Source organism: Protopterus annectens, chromosome 17.part0, assembly GCF_019279795.1.
Source record: "Protopterus annectens isolate FY-2018-M chromosome 17.part0, PAN1.0, whole genome shotgun sequence".
NCBI classification, from domain to species: domain Eukaryota; kingdom Metazoa; phylum Chordata; order Ceratodontiformes; family Protopteridae; genus Protopterus; species Protopterus annectens.
In genome coordinates this window covers 757,021,260-757,039,742 of record NC_056751.1, presented here as the reverse complement: position 1 = coordinate 757,039,742, position 18,483 = coordinate 757,021,260, and the positions used below count along the sequence as shown (strand labels likewise).

At 40.4% G+C, this 18,483-nt stretch overlaps 1 protein-coding gene across 6 annotated transcripts in view; it reads right to left on the bottom strand.

The window, feature by feature from the left end:
• The window catches only part of PLEKHA4 (pleckstrin homology domain containing A4), a 2,050,101-nt gene that overhangs the window by 1,155,473 nt on the left and 876,145 nt on the right, over positions 1 to 18,483 (bottom strand). For all 6 annotated transcript variants that reach the window (XM_044059475.1, XM_044059472.1, XM_044059474.1 and 3 more), the window contains one exon: positions 1,551 to 1,647. In XM_044059475.1, coding sequence (XP_043915410.1) covers positions 1,551 to 1,634 — 84 coding nt within the window. In that variant the 5' untranslated portion in view covers positions 1,635 to 1,647. The remainder of the gene's footprint in view (positions 1 to 1,550; positions 1,648 to 18,483) is intronic.

Genomic DNA, 18,483 nt, shown 5'->3' with positions numbered 1-18,483 from the left:
GTAAGCTACCTGTTCTGCCACAACAGTGCAGACCACAAACCCTCTCAGTGCAAAACAACTGGTCCGAAGCCCAAGTGTTTAAACCAAAAGGCGTAGAATGAGTTACACCAAGCAGTAATAAATACAATTGAGTATTTTTAAGATGATGCAAAAGTAAAATGAAGTAAGTAGAAACACAAGTACAGTAAAAGCTGATAAAATTTTTTTTTTTTTTTTTTTTTTATCTGGACAAGTGCTGAGATCAAAGAAACAGATTTGAGTGCTGAAACTAGAAAACTGGCTAGTTATAAGAAAAAAAAAAAGCTAGAAGGCTTCCCTCAAACACCGAAGGGCTTGGGGGCTCAGAAGCCTACAAATAGTCTATACCACTTAACAAGAAAGGCAGGAAATAAGCTTAATTTTTTTTTGTCTGTTTCCCAGATGCTCTCTTTGTACACAGTAGGAGTGCCTGAAATCAGAATATGATCTCACTGCACTCAGTTGAGTGAGCAAATGAGATGGGCCCAGAGGCAGGCTGAGGGGCGGGCAGTTTCAAGGCCACTAAGATTAACACCAAAACAAAAACAGGGAGGGTGGGTGGAAATAACTGAAGAGCAGAATAACTGCAACTTGAGTTCAATTAGCATTTGGTGACTGGATCGGTGTAATGTTTAATTCTCTAAATAGGCTATTATTTACAAACAAACCTCATTAATGCATAATAGAAAATATCCTTAACTTTGGACGGAGGATGAAAAGGAAGACAATAATTTACATTTCATTGTCAGCGAAATGTAGTGTTATGTCCTAGTTTAAAAGTTTATGGCATACTGATCAAGTTTTATTTTAGAATTAACTGGCTAAACCTATTTAGCCTGCTTTTATGTAATAGTCAGTTTAATTTATTTTCATTCATTTACATTTTCTGAACTGCAAATTTAATACACAGATGGTTATGAACTCTCTAAAATGGTCCTTGTAAGTCAATCTTCTACACAAATAAATACTTAAATAAATAAGTAAATAAATATACCCCATCCACAAGATAAAGAGGCTACCCTGGTGTAAGGCTCTTGGGATTTTATTTCTATTGTTTTTCACAGCTGGGGGTTTCAGCCCTGCAGTTATATTTTTTGCATTCTGCTTCATTGTATCTCATTGTTATTTATTGTACCTTTTTGGACTTTGCACTTACTACCTGATCATTCTAATCATACCCATTAAAGCTAGCTGGTGTTGCATCATACGTATTACCTAAGGATATACAGAGAACACAGACCTGAAAACATAGCATCTATTTTCACCTTTGCTGATTTTACATCCCCCAGCTAAGAAATAAAAATACTCCGTCAAATTTTAAAAAGTCTGTTCCCTTACATTCTCCAGCAGGAAAAAGAATCATAGGTTCATAAATTAGTACTAGGCTAACTGCCCTAGCGAGCCATTTAAGCCTAGCCAATTATCCCTTGTGAGAATCAAACCCTGCACCTTGTGTTTGTAAGACAAACACCTTACCCAAAAGGCCATCCTCCCAATCCCCAAAGTAGCCAAACAAAAGTCTGTTCACTCACCTTTGAACCTGGAGAAATAGAAGAAACTGTGATGATGCTGGAAGACTGGCTGACAACACTTTTTGGACGTTCCACCTCAGACATTCTTGCGACTTACCTAGAGAATAAATCAGTGAATACAAGTTAAAATATTCTTTACTTCATGAATAATCTAATAGATGTTGACTGCACACCACTTAATTATTACCAACAGCCTGTCAGATGGTCTATCTTTTATTGTAGAACTTTGCACCACTCAAGTGAAGCTTCAGAAAGCATTAGTTCACATAACTAACAGATGGATCACTTGTGCAGCAGGTGATGGTGGTTGTAGGGAACTGCACAACAACTCAGAAACACTATAAAAACATGCTGTTAAATCAGTTGTAGCAATCATTTAATTCAGGTTTTGCCTTAAAAGTGCTAAACTAAGTTTTACCAACATGCTTCGTGTCCTCAGACAGAAGTCTGCCTATATTCACATGGTCTCTGGCTGAGGAAAGCCCTTTTTAATATAACCTCAGGTGTTACGTCATGACTAAATTCTAAAGGTGTATCTCATACCGGAATTGTAATTTCTAGTATTAACCATAAGACCATCATAATTTTAAAGGGTAATCTCTGTGGATGCGTTAACATACTACTGATAAGGTAGGAACAACAACACAAATTAAATATCTAATCTGAATATACCCAAATGGAAATATGCTACATTCATTTTAGAACAAGACAGAGGATAAATGTTCTGAATAGCAGATGTAGCCGCTGGCCTATAATTTTGTACCATTAATAACACTGCATCTTCTAATTAATCATAGAATTTTTATGGTTGTACCAGTAATCTAATTCTGTATATACTTGGTATATAATACCACATTTAAACTTAAAATTCCATCATGATTATAGCCCCAAAAGTAACTCCACAAAGCAAGTCATATCCTTGAAAACAGACTTTCCATTTAAAACTACCTCTAAATATAGGTTCATAGGTTCATACTAGGCTATCTGCCCGAGGGCATTTACAAGCCTAGCCCATCGTTTTGTGGCTTACGCCACCCCTTTAGTATGGGGAACTATACCCATTATTTTGCTGTGCCTCTGTCGAGCAGTGACACTGAGGTAATCCCTGGGGTATATCTGCGATCTCCCATCCATTGGTCAAGATTTCTCTTGAACAAGGCCAGCGAGGTGCTCTGCCTCACATGTACCGGGATTCTGTTCCACAGCATAGGGAGTCTTTGGGTGATGAATCTATCCCTCCAGCACGTCCTATTAATAGCCGTGTCGAGGTTTAAGTCTCCCGCCCTTGTGGCTCTGATGGATCTAGATTTCTTGAGGTGAAGCATACTCATCAAATCTGGGTTTGACATGGCCTTGTATGTTAGGCAAAGGTCACCTCTGAGCAGCGTGGCGACTGAATAGAGCTGGAGTTCTTTCAGTCGGGCAGCATAGGATAGATTTTTGAGACCCTTTATCCTTTTGGTGAGGAACTTTTGTGGCCTCTCCAGCTGCTGCAAGTGTCGGGTCAGATACATTCCAAATGGGGCATTGTACTCAATCATTGGTCTGATGAGTGATGAGTAAAGGGAGACTATAACCTCCCTTGATCTAGATGAGAATCCCTTCATGATAAGGTGGGCAATGTAGAAGGTCTTCCTAACTACTTTAGCTACATGGGTGTCGAATGACAGACTACTATCAACCTGGGTCCCCAGGTCCCCGATAACTTCTTCTGTACTCAGTGGATTGCCTCCTATTTGGTAGCTAGGGGTAACCTTGTTTTTCCCGAAGGGTATGACTATGCATTTTTTGGCATTTAACTTTAGGCCGTGGCTCTGGCACCAGTTATCCGTTTCTGTGAGACCCTTCTGAAGGATATCTGTGTCAGATGTGTTTTCTACTATGGCGCCCAGTTTGCAGTCATCTGCAAACTTTGTCAGCCATAACCCTCCTGTGTTTGCTTGTACTTCAGAAAAGTAGATGCCAAACAAGAGTGGGCCCAGGACTGAGCCCTGTGGGACACCACTTGTGACAGGCTTTGAGTCTGACATGGCGCCAGCAACTCTGACCCTGTGGGTTCTGTCACTCAGCCAGTTTGCAACCCATCTTGTGATGTATGGGTTAACATTTAAGCTGATGAGTTTTTCAATGATACCCGAGTGGGGTATTGTATCGAAGGCCTTAGCCAGATCGAGGTAGGCTGTATGGACTGCCTTTCCCTCATCAATGGCTTTGGTGACTGTTTCAAAAGTCAACCAAGTTTAAAAGGCATGATCTGCCTTTGACAAAGCCAAACTGGGTTGGATCCAAAGTCTGCAAATTCCCAATGTCTTTATTTATGAGGTCCATTATGATCCTCTCCATGGCTTTGCAGATAAGGCTTGTCAAGCTAATGGGCGGTAATTACCAGGGTCGGTGGAGGCACCGCCTTTGTGAAGTGGGACCTCAGTTGCAGTGCGCCACTCCTGGGTGCGTATCCAGAGGTAAGACTTTGATTAAACAGCTGTCCTAGCTGTGGGTTTAATTCCTCATTGAGTTCGTGGAGCACACAGCCGGGGACACCATCAGGTCCCATGGATGCTGTGTTTTTGCTTTGGAGAGAGCAGTTCTCACTTGGGCGCTGGATATGTTTGGGGTGCTGCAATCATTTGGTATAGATATCTCTCCTTTTGGGGGGGAGGGGGGTGAGAAGTTTGCACTGAACCTGTCAGCCAGTATGTTGGCAATGTCTGTAGGATCAGTAATCTTCACATCATTTTGAACTAGTTCTGAGCATATCTGGGAGTTTCCTCCTAGGTTTCTAACATAGCTAAAGAAGGCCTTATGATTGTCTTTTGAGTCTTTAGCTATTTTTCTCTCGAAATTTGCTTTGGATGATTTTATGAGAGCTCTTAGTTTTTACTTATAGTGATCAAGGGTGTCTTACCTTTTAAGGATTTTGCTCTATCTTGTAGTAGCTTCCTCCTTTTGTTGTAGAGTTTGTTTATGGCTGGGGTCCACCAGACTGGACGCTTGCCTTTGGTACAAAGAGTCTTTGTTTTGCTTGGGATTGCCTTATCCATGCAGTCCTGCAGGTGCTGGTAGAAGGCATTTGTAAGTGATTCAGCGGCTTGAGTACTGTTTTCCATGGCTCGGGGCCTTTAAGGACACCACACTAGTCTTTAGAAGTGTGAAGTCGGCTTTTGGGAAGTTCTTTACTGTGGTCCTTTTTATTTCAGGTGCGGGTGGGATGAGGACCTCCAGCGAGATTAGTTTGTGATCTGATCTCACCAGTGAGGGGTATACTTCCGGTGTTGAACATTGTGCTCCCATGTTCGTGATGATGAGATCAAGTATGTTATCTCCTCTTGTGGGAATGGTGACTAGTTGTTCCATGGCATTTGAGTTTATGAATTCCAGGAACTTTTGGGCTAGGGTGTTTGGGCTTGAGTAGTGTTCCCAGTCTATATTTGGGTAATTGAAGTCACCTAGTATGATGGTGTTTGGTGATACATTTATCCCCTCTAGTGTTTTCAGGAAGGCCATGTGAGGTTCCTGAGTTTGTGAGGGTGGCCTGTAACATGCTACTATTTGCAGAGCAGTCTTGCCTACGGTTAATTGCACCTGGATGGTCTCCGATGCATCATGCGTTGCCACCAGTCTTGAGGTGTGGGTGTCCTTGATGAATATGGATACCCCCCCTCCTTTCTTGGTATTTTCCTGATTTTGGGGCCGGAACGCATGATATGAGGTAAAACCTGATAGCGCTGGGGTGCTCTCAGGAGCCTTGAACCAGGTTTCTGTCACAGCACAGACATCGATGTTCTCCATACTGAGAAGGGCCTCGAGTGCGTGCATTTTGAGATTTAGACTTCTGGCATTGAGCAGCATTACCATTAGTTTATTTCCTTTTTTGTTCTAGGGTGGTAGGTTTAGAATTTGAGCCTTGCCTAAAAAGGCACTATGGGGTGGCAAGAGCCTTTGCCAATATCCGAATCCCAGGGTGACAGGTGCAAGCCGTCCCTTGCAAAGCAGCGTGGCTTGTCCAGCATGTCATCCCAGGCAGACAGATACTGGATCCCCTTTGAATGACACCAGTGTTTAAGCCAATTGTTAAAGCTGATCATCTTATCTCTGTATTGTGGCATCATTCTTGGTGAAGGTAGGATACTGCTCAAGGTCAGGGTCATACCTGCCTGGGCTACATAATCAGAGAGCTCCTCAATGTCTCTTTTCATGTAGTCCAAGGAGGTACGCCTCAGGTCGTTTACACCAGCGTGGACAATGACTGAGTCATATTTGTACCTGCTGTTGAGAGACCTGAGTGCTTGCGTTATGTGGCGGATTCTAGCCCGACAGACAGCTTACTGTGACCTTCTCCTTACTCAGTCTGGTGAGCGGGACATCAGTGTGTCTGACTATGGAGTCACCAATGACTAGTGTGTCTGGCATTGTGTTTGGCCTTAAGGGCTGTGACTGTTTGACACTCTGACTGTGAGGTCTATGTGTTGCAGGTGTTGTGTTCTGAGGTGGTGGTTTTGGGTGTCTGCTTTGGTGGCCTCTGCTGTTTTGGTAGATTTTTGATCAGAGCCTCAGTATGTCTTTGTGTGTTTATGTGTATGATTTGAGGTTGTAATGGTACTATGTGAGACTGGGTCTATAGTGTGTGTGGTAACCTTCCCTCCTGACTGGTCTTGCCAGTCCTATGTTGAGAGAGCTCAGCCTCCAGTTTGGCCGTATAGTTGCATCTCTCGCATGTATTTGTGTTTTGTGGGAGGAGGAGAGGGTTGTCTGTGTACATGAGGCAATTGTAACATTGCCTCAATATTCCCAGGTTCACCAGCTGAGCAGGAGATGACACTAGCAACTGATCCCTCGACATGCTAGAAGGATAGACAAAAACTTTAAAAAGATTCCGGGATGTGGGTGACCGAGAAATGGGGGTTGCCTTTTTGGGGTGCTATCTATAAGAGTGCCGTATCAAGGTAATAAGTACTGTAGGAGCAAGTGCTAGGTTTAACAGATAGAGAATAGTCTACTTAGAGTCAAGTAGAGATGATCTTTTAGTTATAGGATACGCTGATTAGATGAGTAGTATAGGTCGAGGAAGGTAGTTTCAAGGGAAAATTTGAAGAGTGGACTTTAGGTAGCCCGAATAGTTTAAACCTGCTTAACCGGAGCTGCCCTAGTGTGCAACAGTGGCAACTCTGCGCTAAATCGCGCTAATGCGCGCTAAAACGTGCTTTATAGCAGGGGGCTGGAAATGACCCAAAATGGCCAATAAACTACAAGTTACTGCCTTAAACCACTCCTCTGAGGACAAACAGGCAGTTCAGTACTCCCTACTCCCACTAGTGAGTAAAGAAACTACCCCTTGACCAAACAAGGAAAATGGAGAAAACAGGAACCAAGACAAAGCCCAGGGATCAGCAAAATCTGGTCTCTGGAACACTAGTTTAGGAAAGTATGGAAAGCAAGGATATTTTTTTTGTTTTTTTCAAGTTTTTTTACAGACAAGCAGAAAACACAATAAATGCTATGATTTTCGATTAAATGCTATCAAAAGCTAGTACACTTGAGTGTATTAGCCTGTAGTTTAACTTTTAGGCAAAACTTAAACTAGCAAGTGCAGTAAACAGTTGTAACTTATAAACACAGAAAACAGTGCAAACTTTGATAAAATAAGCAGAAACAGTAGTCGAAAGGCACAAAAAGTCGAAAAAGCCAAGAAAAATACTTAAAATCTGGAAAGGTAGTCTTTTCTGGTCTCTGCTGCTAGAGGAACACTGCTGGCCACCACGAGGAGCTGTGCTGAGTTCTCAATAGCTGGAAAAGCCCGCCAAAACGTGCTTTATAGCAGGGGCTGGAAAAGACAGGAAATGACCCAAAATGGCCAATAAACTACAAGTTACTGCCTTAAACCACTCCTCTGAGGACAAACAGGCAGTTCAGTACTCCCTACTCCCACTAGTGAGTAAAGAAACTACCCCTTGACCAAACAAGGAAAATGGAGAAAACAGGAACCAAGACAAAGCCCAGGGATCAGCAAAATCTGGTCTCTGGAACACTAGTTTAGGAAAGTATGGAAAGCAAGGATATTTTTTTTGTTTTTTCAAGTTTTTTACAGACAAGCAGAAAACACAATAAATGCTATGATTTTCGATTAAATGCTATCAAAAGCTAGTACACTTGAGTGTATTAGCCTGTAGTTTAACTTTTAGGCAAAACTTAAACTAGCAAGTGCAGTAAACAGTTGTAACTTATAAACACAGAAAAACAGTGCAAACTTTGATAAAATAAGCAGAAACAGTAGTCGAAAGGCACAAAAAGTCGAAAAAGCCAAGAAAAATACTTAAAATCTGGAAAGGTAGTCTTTTCTGGTCTCTGCTGCTAGAGGAACACTGCTGGCCACCACGAGGAGCTGTGCTGAGTTCTCAATAGCTGGAAAAGCCCGCCAAAACGTGCTTTATAGCAGGGGCTGGAAAAGACAGGAAATGACCCAAAATGGCCAATAAACTACAAGTTACTGCCTTAAACCACTCCTCTGAGGACAAACAGGCAGTTCAGTACTCCCTACTCCCACTAGTGAGTAAAGAAACTACCCCTTGACCAAACAAGGAAAATGGAGAAAACAGGAACCAAGACAAAGCCCAGGGATCAGCAAAATCTGGTCTCTGGAACACTAGTTTAGGAAAGTATGGAAAGCAAGGATATTTTTTTTGTTTTTTCAAGTTTTTTTTACAGACAAGCAGAAAACACAATAAATGCTATGATTTTCGATTAAATGCTATCAAAAGCTAGTACACTTGAGTGTATTAGCCTGTAGTTTAACTTTTAGGCAAAACTTAAACTAGCAAGTGCAGTAAACAGTTGTAACTTATAAACACAGAGAAAACAGTGCAAACTTTGATAAAATAAGCAGAAACAGTAGTCGAAAGGCACAAAAAGTCGAAAAAGCCAAGAAAAATACTTAAAATCTGGAAAGGTAGTCTTTTCTGGTCTCTGCTGCTAGAGGAACACTGCTGGCCACCACGAGGAGCTGTGCTGAGTTCTCAATAGCTGGAAAAGCCCGCCAAAGCGTGCTTTATAGCAGGGGGCTGGAAAAGACAGGAAATGACCCAAAATGGCCAATAAACTACAAGTTACTGCCTTAAACCACTCCTCTGAGGACAAACAGGCAGTTCAGTACTCCCTACTCCCACTAGTGAGTAAAGAAACTACCCCTTGACCAAACAAGGAAAATGGAGAAAACAGGAACCAAGACAAAGCCCAGGGATCAGCAAAATCTGGTCTCTGGAACACTAGTTTAGGAAAGTATGGAAAGCAAGGATATTTTTTTTGTTTTTTTCAAGTTTTTTTTTACAGAAAAGCAGAAAACACAATAAATGCTATGATTTTCGATTAAATGCTATCAAAAGCTAGTACACTTGAGTGTATTAGCCTGTAGTTTAACTTTTAGGCAAAACTTAAACTAGCAAGTGCAGTAAACAGTTGTAACTTATAAACACAGAAAAAACAGTGCAAACTTTGATAAAATAAGCAGAAACAGTAGTCGAAAGGCACAAAAAGTCGAAAAAAGCCAAGAAAAATACTTAAAATCTGGAAAGGTAGTCTTTTCTGGTCTCTGCTGCTAGAGGAACACTGCTGGCCACCACGAGGAGCTGTGCTGAGTTCTCAATAGCTGGAAAAGCCCGCCAAACGGCTGGAAAAGACAGGAAATGACCCAAAATGGCCAATAAACTACAAGTTACTGCCTTAAACCACTCCTCTGAGGACAAACAGGCAGTTCAGTACTCCCTACTCCCACTAGTGAGTAAAGAAACTACCCCTTGACCAAACAAGGAAAATGGAGAAAACAGGAACCAAGACAAAGCCCAGGGATCAGCAAAATCTGGTCTCTGGAACACTAGTTTAGGAAAGTATGGAAAGCAAGGATATTTTTTTGTTTTTTCCAAGTTTTTTACAGACAAGCAGAAAACACAATAAATGCTATGATTTTCGATTAAATGCTATCAAAAGCTAGTACACTTGAGTGTATTAGCCTGTAGTTTAACTTTTAGGCAAAACTTAAACTAGCAAGTGCAGTAAACAGTTGTAACTTATAAACACAGAAAAACAGTGCAAACTTTGATAAAATAAGCAGAAACAGTAGTCGAAAGGCACAAAAAGTCGAAAAAGCCAAGAAAAATACTTAAAATCTGGAAAGGTAGTCTTTTCTGGTCTCTGCTGCTAGAGGAACACTGCTGGCCACCACGAGGAGCTGTGCTGAGTTCTCAATAGCTGGAAAAGCCCGCCAAAGCGTGCTTTATAGCAGGGGCTGGAAAAGACAGGAAATGACCCAAAATGGCCAATAAACTACAAGTTACTGCCTTAAACCACTCCTCTGAGGACAAACAGGCAGTTCAGTACTCCCTACTCCCACTAGTGAGTAAAGAAACTACCCCTTGACCAAACAAGGAAAATGGAGAAAACAGGAACCAAGACAAAGCCCAGGGATCAGCAAAATCTGGTCTCTGGAACACTAGTTTAGGAAAGTATGGAAAGCAAGGATATTTTTTTTTTTTTTCAAGTTTTTTTTACAGACAAGCAGAAAACACAATAAATGCTATGATTTTCGATTAAATGCTATCAAAAGCTAGTACACTTGAGTGTATTAGCCTGTAGTTTAACTTTTAGGCAAAACTTAAACTAGCAAGTGCAGTAAACAGTTGTAACTTATAAACACAGAAAAAACAGTGCAAACTTTGATAAAATAAGCAGAAACAGTAGTCGAAAGGCACAAAAAGTCGAAAAAGCCAAGAAAAATACTTAAAATCTGGAAAGGTAGTCTTTTCTGGTCTCTGCTGCTAGAGGAACACTGCTGGCCACCACGAGGAGCTGTGCTGAGTTCTCAATAGTAGGGTTACCACCTGTCCCACTTTGCGAGGGACAGTCCCTCTTTGGGCAGTTGTGTCCTGACAAAAAATTGTAAAAATGGCAAATGTCCTGAGATTTTAGGACAAAATTATTTCCTATATTTTATGTAATAGTTGCATAAAACAGTTATTCTGTATCTAAAATACCTAAATGTTATAAGAAACAGAATAAGCAACTAAAATGCTACAAGAATAAGCTTTTATTTAAGCAAAAAAGTTAAGTTCTATCCTTTGTACTGGCCGTGGATATGTGTCGACCTGTAAAATCTGATGTATGTACCAAAAGTGTCCCACTTTGGCCATTTGAAAAGGTGGCAACCCTACCTGCTAGCCGATATGACAGCCAGGTGCCATGCAATCATTTTTTAAATCAGAAACAGGAGTGGTACCAGGCATTGAGTACTAACAAGTTCATCATACAGGAATGTGGTCACAAATGTCATGTTTGTGCTGACTCAGGGAATGAGCAGTATTCAGCAGTAGGCCTGGTATCCCATATGTATAAAGATGTCTCATAGCAGATGCTGGGCAGATGACCATAAATCTCAAAGTTTACAATACAACCATAGACTGAATCAGCAAACTCTCATGCCCCCCTCAAATTTTCAGCTCTAAAGACCTGGTGTAGTTTCTCACCTTGGGTACAGTATGCAATGTTCCACCATAATCCAAAATTCAACTATCAGTTGAGTATTTTGTAGCTTAATTTGGTGGCATATTCCTTTCTAGGATGTCTGAGGTGTGTGATTCCCTTACTGTCTGAACGCACCACGTCTCACTTCCTTTCTTAAAGATGGGACCACCACCTCCTCAGTTTTCCCATCACAAGAGGTACTATATCCTCCCCCTTCCATGCACTACTGAAGAAGCTCTGTAACCATTCTGCCCTCTTACTTCTCTGACCAGATCTCATTCCCACCAGCAGTCTTATTTCTATGAAGGCATCTGGCCATTGCAGTGCTGTAGCTACACTGAAGTGCTCTACCCCACTAGAGATTCCGGGAACTCCCTCCTAATAGGATGCCATGGTCACTGCATTAAAGATTATTAAAAATCTTTCTTCCTTCTTCTGACAATCTCCCCAGTGCTGATCAGTAATACCCCTGAGGTCGAGCCTTCTCCTCATGAAGTGCTGCATGATTTGTCAGAAACTCTTTGGAGCTACCCAATAATCTCTAGCTATGGCCTCTCCTAATTGGTCTTGTGCCCACACTTACGCTTTGGCAAATATTGTCATTTCTGTCTTCTTAGGCTGCCAGTATTGCCTGGAAGGCCACCTTCTTCAATATGAACAATTCCATCTTTGCTGGTGTCCAGCAATCATTGTTATGGTTACTGCAGTAACAGGCAGTGACTGACCTTCAGTCACATTTCATTGATGCCCCATCAAATAGCGAAATCTTAAGAAATGGCCCATGTTGCTCTTCTTATGTGCATTAAAAAGATTTTGTGGCTTGGGTATTCATTTAAGTAGTTTATTATATACAAATAAATCAGGATGAATGGCAGGAACATTAAACTTAAATGAACTATCTAACAAACCGACTGACTAAATACTTCTATGCACTCACTCCGGCTGCTCATTCAAAATGGCACTCTTGCTTGGACATGCTCAGTACTTATATGCATGTGCTGGCTCATTGGAAAGTTTCTTAAAGGTATATCACACACAGTGGTCTACAACCTCCCTCTTTACTGAGCTGTTTCATATAAACAATGATATTTTAATAGACATGCAATTTATACAAACACTAATAAAGAAAAAGAACAGTCATGTCCAGATTGCCATGTATCTGGAGCTAGGTTTGAGGATGCAACCTGATCTTGTGACTTAATAGTTAGGACTGGGTTTAGCAACAGGGACAGTCGCTGGGGAATGTTCTGCTTGAGGAGTCTCAAGGATTTTCTCAGGTGGGGAATGTTCTGCTTGAGGAGGCTCAGGGATTTTCTCAGGAACAGGGATTGCTGATGGAATATCCTCTGGAACAGGAACATTGGACAAGTCATTGAGAATTAGTCTCTGTCACAGGCAAGATGCTGTAACACTGGTTTGGACACTAGTAATAAATGCTTCCGATTTCATCTAAATTCCACTCATAATTCGACAATGTACAATCTTGGCTCTTGACACAAACTTTTCACAAATCTGATGAGATATAAACCTATTTATTTATTTATGTATTGGCATTTGCTAACCAGGTTAGTCCAGCTAGGTTTGTGGCCCATTTTCAGTGGAGACCTGAGGAGAAAAGCTCTGAGAAAAAAGATACAATTTAAAAATATACAGTTTAAAAATAAATTCAAAAACAGTTTTACAATACCATAAGTAATAACAAACATATGGAGATATTACAGAGAAAAAATACTTAAGTCAAGGGAATACACTAATTCTAATTATGTAGATTAGCTAAGTATATACATATGTACAACAAAAAAAACATTCAACAGATGTGATTAGATTTTTTGATTAGACTTTTGATGTCTGCATCCTCACTATCTCCCCATTTTGTAAAGAATGAAGTGGTTTGCTGGTTTTATCATAGTATAGTAAGACTTATGGAACAACCACTTCTTCAACAGTTGGGCTTTTACTGCTTTGTTGTTTCTAGCACTTTGAACCAGTACATTACTGCTGATTGGTAATGTGGTTCTGGTTTGTCTTGACATAAGTCTCTGGGCAGGTGAACCAAGATGTTTATCACGAGAAATGTTTCTGAGAATTAACTAGTTTAGAAAAATATCGCTATTGTCATGTCTGGACTTCTCTAACAGCTGTTTTGCACTTTGAACTGCATGTTCAGCCAAACCGTTCGACAGGGGGGTATACTTGTAATATGACAAAGTCCCATGTTTCTGCAAATTTCTTGAACTGCTGACTTGTAAACACTGCACCATTTTCAGAAATAACTCTGTGTGGACTACCATGGACAGAAAAAAATGTTGCTTCAACTTACTAATGACATTCTTGGAAGTTAAGTTGGGAAGTAGGTCAGTCTTGAACCATTTGAATAAGAGTCTACTAACACCAAAAAAATGTTGCTTCAACTTACTAATGACATTATTGGAAGTTAAGTTGGGAAGTATGTCAGTCTTGAACCATTTGAATAAGAGTCTACTAACACCAAAAAATGTTGCTTCAACTTACTAATGACATTATTGGAAGTTAAGTTGGGAAGTATGTCAGTCTTGAACCATTTGAATAAGAGTCTACTAACACCAAAAAATGTTGCTTCAACTTACTAATGACGTTATTGGAAGTTAAGTTGGGAAGTATGTCAGTCTTGAACCATTTGAATAAGAGTCTACTAACACCAAAAATGTTGCTTCAACTTACTAATGACATTATTGGAAGTTAAGTTGGGAAGTATGTCAGTCTTGAACCATTTGAATAAGAGTCTACTAACACCAAAAAATGTTGACCATTTCACTCAAAGATATCTGTGGCTACTGTCGACCAAGGTAGTTCAGGAATCTGGATTAACTGAAGTAGTTCTTTCTGTTGATGTGGCTTTGTACTATTACATACTGAACAAGATGAAAGTACTTTCTCGATATGTCTTATTTATTTATTTATTGACATTTTTTAACTGGGTTTGTCCAACTGGGCTTGTGGCACATTGTCAGTGGAGACCCAAGGAGAAAAGCTCCAGTAGTGCATTTTTAAACAAGTACAATTTTAAACAATATTGATATAGTAGCAGTTATAGCAAAACGATTCACATATGTTGGGTTATATGCATAAAAGTTAAAGTTGCATTAAACAAAAGCTTAGTAACATAATTTTACATTGATATAGTTCAATAGGTCAACGGTAAAAATTTTTTGTTTGTATAAAACTATGCAAATGCATAGTAGACACATTGGAGAGAGAGGTGTAATGAGGTACTAGGTATGGTCCTATAGAGGATACATAAAGGGAAGGAAGACTAGATGGTGTCATGGCAAGGACAGGTCCTGGAATTGAGAATATAACCTTTTAGTTCATTTTTAAAGTGTGAGGTGTGGGAGATTGAACGTAAGTCAAGGGGAAGTTTGTTCCAAGCATGGGCAAGGGAGTGTTTGTAGAGTAGTTTGCCTAATGACCTTTTTGGGTGGTAGATATCAAGTAATTGTTGGTTAGAAGTAAGGAGAATCCAGGATGGGATGTAGACTAAGGAAGATAGAGATGGACAGAAGGAGGGTTTATAAAGAATAGAGTGTAGCATATGAAATTGATAAGATAGCAGAAACTGGGGAAGTTCAAGCCATTGAAGAAAGTTTAAAGAAATGCAGTGGTGTGAGTTGTATGGGGAGTTAGTAATGAATCTGGCTATTTTATGGTAAGTCTGTTGGAGTTTGTTTAGAGTGGAGGCCTGGATAATGGTAAGAACTGGGGCGGCGTATAAGAGGGAGGGGAGGAGGAGTGCCTGGCCCAGAGTAAGTCTAGATTCAGGGGTTAGGAATTTTTTGTTCTGATATAGCAGACTTAGTTTCTGGTTTGTTGTTTTTATACACTGGAGTATGTAAAGGTTGAACTTTAGTTTGTCATCGATAATAACTCCTAGGAGTTTTGTATGGGTGTCAGGTTAGATAGTTGTATTCTTAGAAGATTTAATAAAAAAGGTGGTTTTGTGATGAGAAAGAGAACGGGGAAGGAAAAGTAGGAGTTTGGTCTTTTTGGGATTTAGGATCAGTAGGTTGTGAGAGAGCCATTGTTCAGTGGATAGTAGGGCCTGTTGGGTCAGGGAGTGTAGTTCAGGAATGTTATTTGAGATGGATATAAGTGTGGAGTCTTCGGCATACTGAATAAGGGAGGATTCTTTGCATGAGGTGTAAAGATCATTGGTGAAGATATTAAACAAAAGAGGTCCCAAGATGGAGCATTGGGGAACACCAGTGGAGATGGGAAGGAAAGGTGAGGAGGATGAGAGCCATTTGACAGCTTGTTCCCTGACAGATAGGTAACTATTAAACCAGGCAAGTTCAGGGGGGGATAGGTGGAGATTTGCGAGTTTGGACAGTAGTAGAGGATGAGAGACAGTATTGAAGGCTTTGGAGAGATCTAGGAAGAGACAGGAAATTAGTTTATTGTTGTCTAGGGTCTCTGCAATGATATGAGTGAAGGAGAGGAGGGCAGTGGTGGTGCTATGGTGAGGAGGAAATCCATGTTGGGTAGGGGTAAGTAAGTAGTGCGTGAGGAGGTGATTGAGAAGCTGCGAGTGAATACATTTTTCTAATATATTGGAGAGGGGGGATAGAATGGCAATGGGTCAGTAGTTTGAGGGGTCAGTGGAGTTTCCACCTTTATGAAGAGAGATAGTAAAGAAAGATTTTCAAAGGGTGGGGACAGTTGATTCCAGAATAGATTGATTAATTAGTATAGATATAGGATAGGAAACTGAGTCAGCAGCAAGTTTGAGGAATGTAGGAGATAGATTGTCAATGGAAGGAGAGCAAGGTTTTAGCTTGAGTAGTAGAGACTTGATGTAAGTAATGGGAACTGGCTCAAAAGAAAACAAAGTTGTGTTAGTGGGACTTGGAGGGGTGGGTGTCGAAGTAAAGTTTGGCTTAAAGGTTACCAGATTTTGGATGAAAGAGATAAAGTGTTTATTCAAGAGGGTAGCTCTTTCCTGAGAGGAAGAGTTATGGTATGGGGAGGGATTAGAGGGCTTTCCAGGATAGAGGATGTTGTTGAGAGTTGACCAACATTTTCGAGGATTGGATTTGTTGTTAAGCTGAGCAGAGCTATAGTATAACTTTTTGTCATTAGTTGTATGTTTTTTTTTGCAAGGTTCCCCAGTTGCCTGTATTTTTGAAGAAGAGGTGGTTGTTTAGATTTAGTCCAGGTTTTCCAAGCACTATCTCTTTGTTTCATAAGGGAACTAGTCTCCTTGACATAGAAGGCCAAAATACTAGACCTCTTGCCCTTCTTTTGGTAGAATCAGTTCCTGGGTGGCCATAATGCGAGATCTTAATACACTCTTGTTGCAAGGATTTTGGACCAATCACTTTAGGACCTGTCATGATGATACCATTGTTGGACAAAATGTCATCTCTGTATGGAAAATATAGTTGCACTTCTACCTGTAAACAAGATTGCTTTGAAGGCCATCCTCAACTGATATAGAGGTCTACCTTCTGGAGAATTGGATCTGAAGCTGTGTGAGTTCTGAGCTCATCAAGATGTGTGGAAGAAAAATTTCTCACTTCCATCACCTCAAATCAAGTTGCTCATTGTTATGCTGTTTTGTGTTTTTTCTGGTCAATCTGGATAATGTATCAGCAAGATAAAGAAGTATGCCTTTTTTTAAAAAAAAGATTGAAATTGTACTTCTGCTATTTGAGCATCATGCGTTGCAGTCTAGCTGAAGCTGTATGCATGGGCTTTCTTAAAATAGTGACTAAAGGTTGGTGGTCAGTTTTGATCTGGATAGGTCGACCATAAAGTTAATCATGAAACTTCAAACAAGCAAACACAATTGCCAAAGGCTCTTTCTCAATCTGGGCAAATTTCATCTCAGTCTCTGTAAGAGTTCACAGGGTATAAGCTACTGGTCTACCCTCTTGAAGAATGACTGCAGCTAGATCAAATTTAGAAGCATCACAGGAAAGAGTAACTGGTTTGTGAACATCATAGTAGCTCACAGTTGGTGGGTTGGCAATTTTCTGTTTCAGGGCATCAAATACTCTTTGGCGCTCTTCTGACAATGAACAAACTATGTCTTTGCATGTTAGCTCTCTTAGCAATGATGAAAATTGGCTTAAATCTTGAATGAACTTGCCTAGATAGTTGACCGTGCCAAGAAAACATTGTAAGGCTTGGACATTGTCTTTAGCTGCATCTCGAGAATTGCTGTTTGCTTGGGATCTGGTCGTAAGCCTGAACCAGTAAACAAGTGACCAACATAAGTAACTTCTTGTAGCCTGAATTTGCACTTCTGAGGACTCAGCTTAAGATTCACTTCACGTGCTCTTTCCAAAGCTTTCATGAAGTTTCTGTCATGTTTGACTTCAGCATTGCCTCCTACTATAATATCATCTACTATAATAGCACAGGAATAGCCAGAAAAAAAATTTTCCATTGCATGCTGAAAGACTTCACAGGCAGAATTAATTCCAAATGGGATTCTCAGAAATCTGTATCATCCAAATGGCATAACGAATGTGGTTAACAATGAAGATTTTTGGTCAAGCAAAATTTGCCAAAATGAACTATTTGCATCTAAGACAGAAAAAACAGTGGCATTTGGTATGAGAGCAGCAACCTCTTTGACTGTGTTCAAATCTCTTGGAAGCTTTTCTTATGAGCTACTACCATGGAGGATACCCATTCAGTAGGTTCTTCTACTGAACAAATTACTCCTAGCTGCACCATTTTGTCTAGCTCAGCTTTGACTCTGTTTTGCATAGCTACTGGAACTTTCTGTGCTGGTCTGATAACTGGGCTTACCTCTAGGTCTAACTTCATAGAGTATACAACTGGTAGTTTGCCTAGTTTGTCTGCAAAAATATCAGCATACTCAGACAACATAGTCTGGGTGAAATTTGAGCTGTTGTCATGCAGGCTTACATGGTGGACCTCTTCATCAAGTGAAAGCAGTCTCAGTTTCAAACTGTCTCTGAGGCCTAATAATGACTGCACGTGTCTCCTGACTATGAAAAATTGCAAGTCATAGCTGTTCCCAGAATCCCAGCAGAGTAATGTGAAACTACTACTGAGCCTTTGGTTTGAATCTCTTCACTACCATAAGCAACAAGCATCGCACACTTTGCCAAATCAAGATGTTCTGCAGCTAGTACTCTAGCAAATGTTTCTGCTGACATAACATTACAGTTTGAGCTAGTATCTACTTTGAGCTCTATGGGATTCCCATTAATCCAAACAGCACAAAAAGATTTTGTTCTTTGCCCACAAATCTACTGCACTGACTGTTTTACCAAGCACAGACACACCATCAACATAAAAAATAGGGTCACAGCTTTCTAATTGATCAACTTGCCTCTTGGAATGCCCTTTTTTAATAAAAAATGTGCCTTATTTGATTTAGAAAATGTTTTGAAATGATTCCACTTATTGCAAG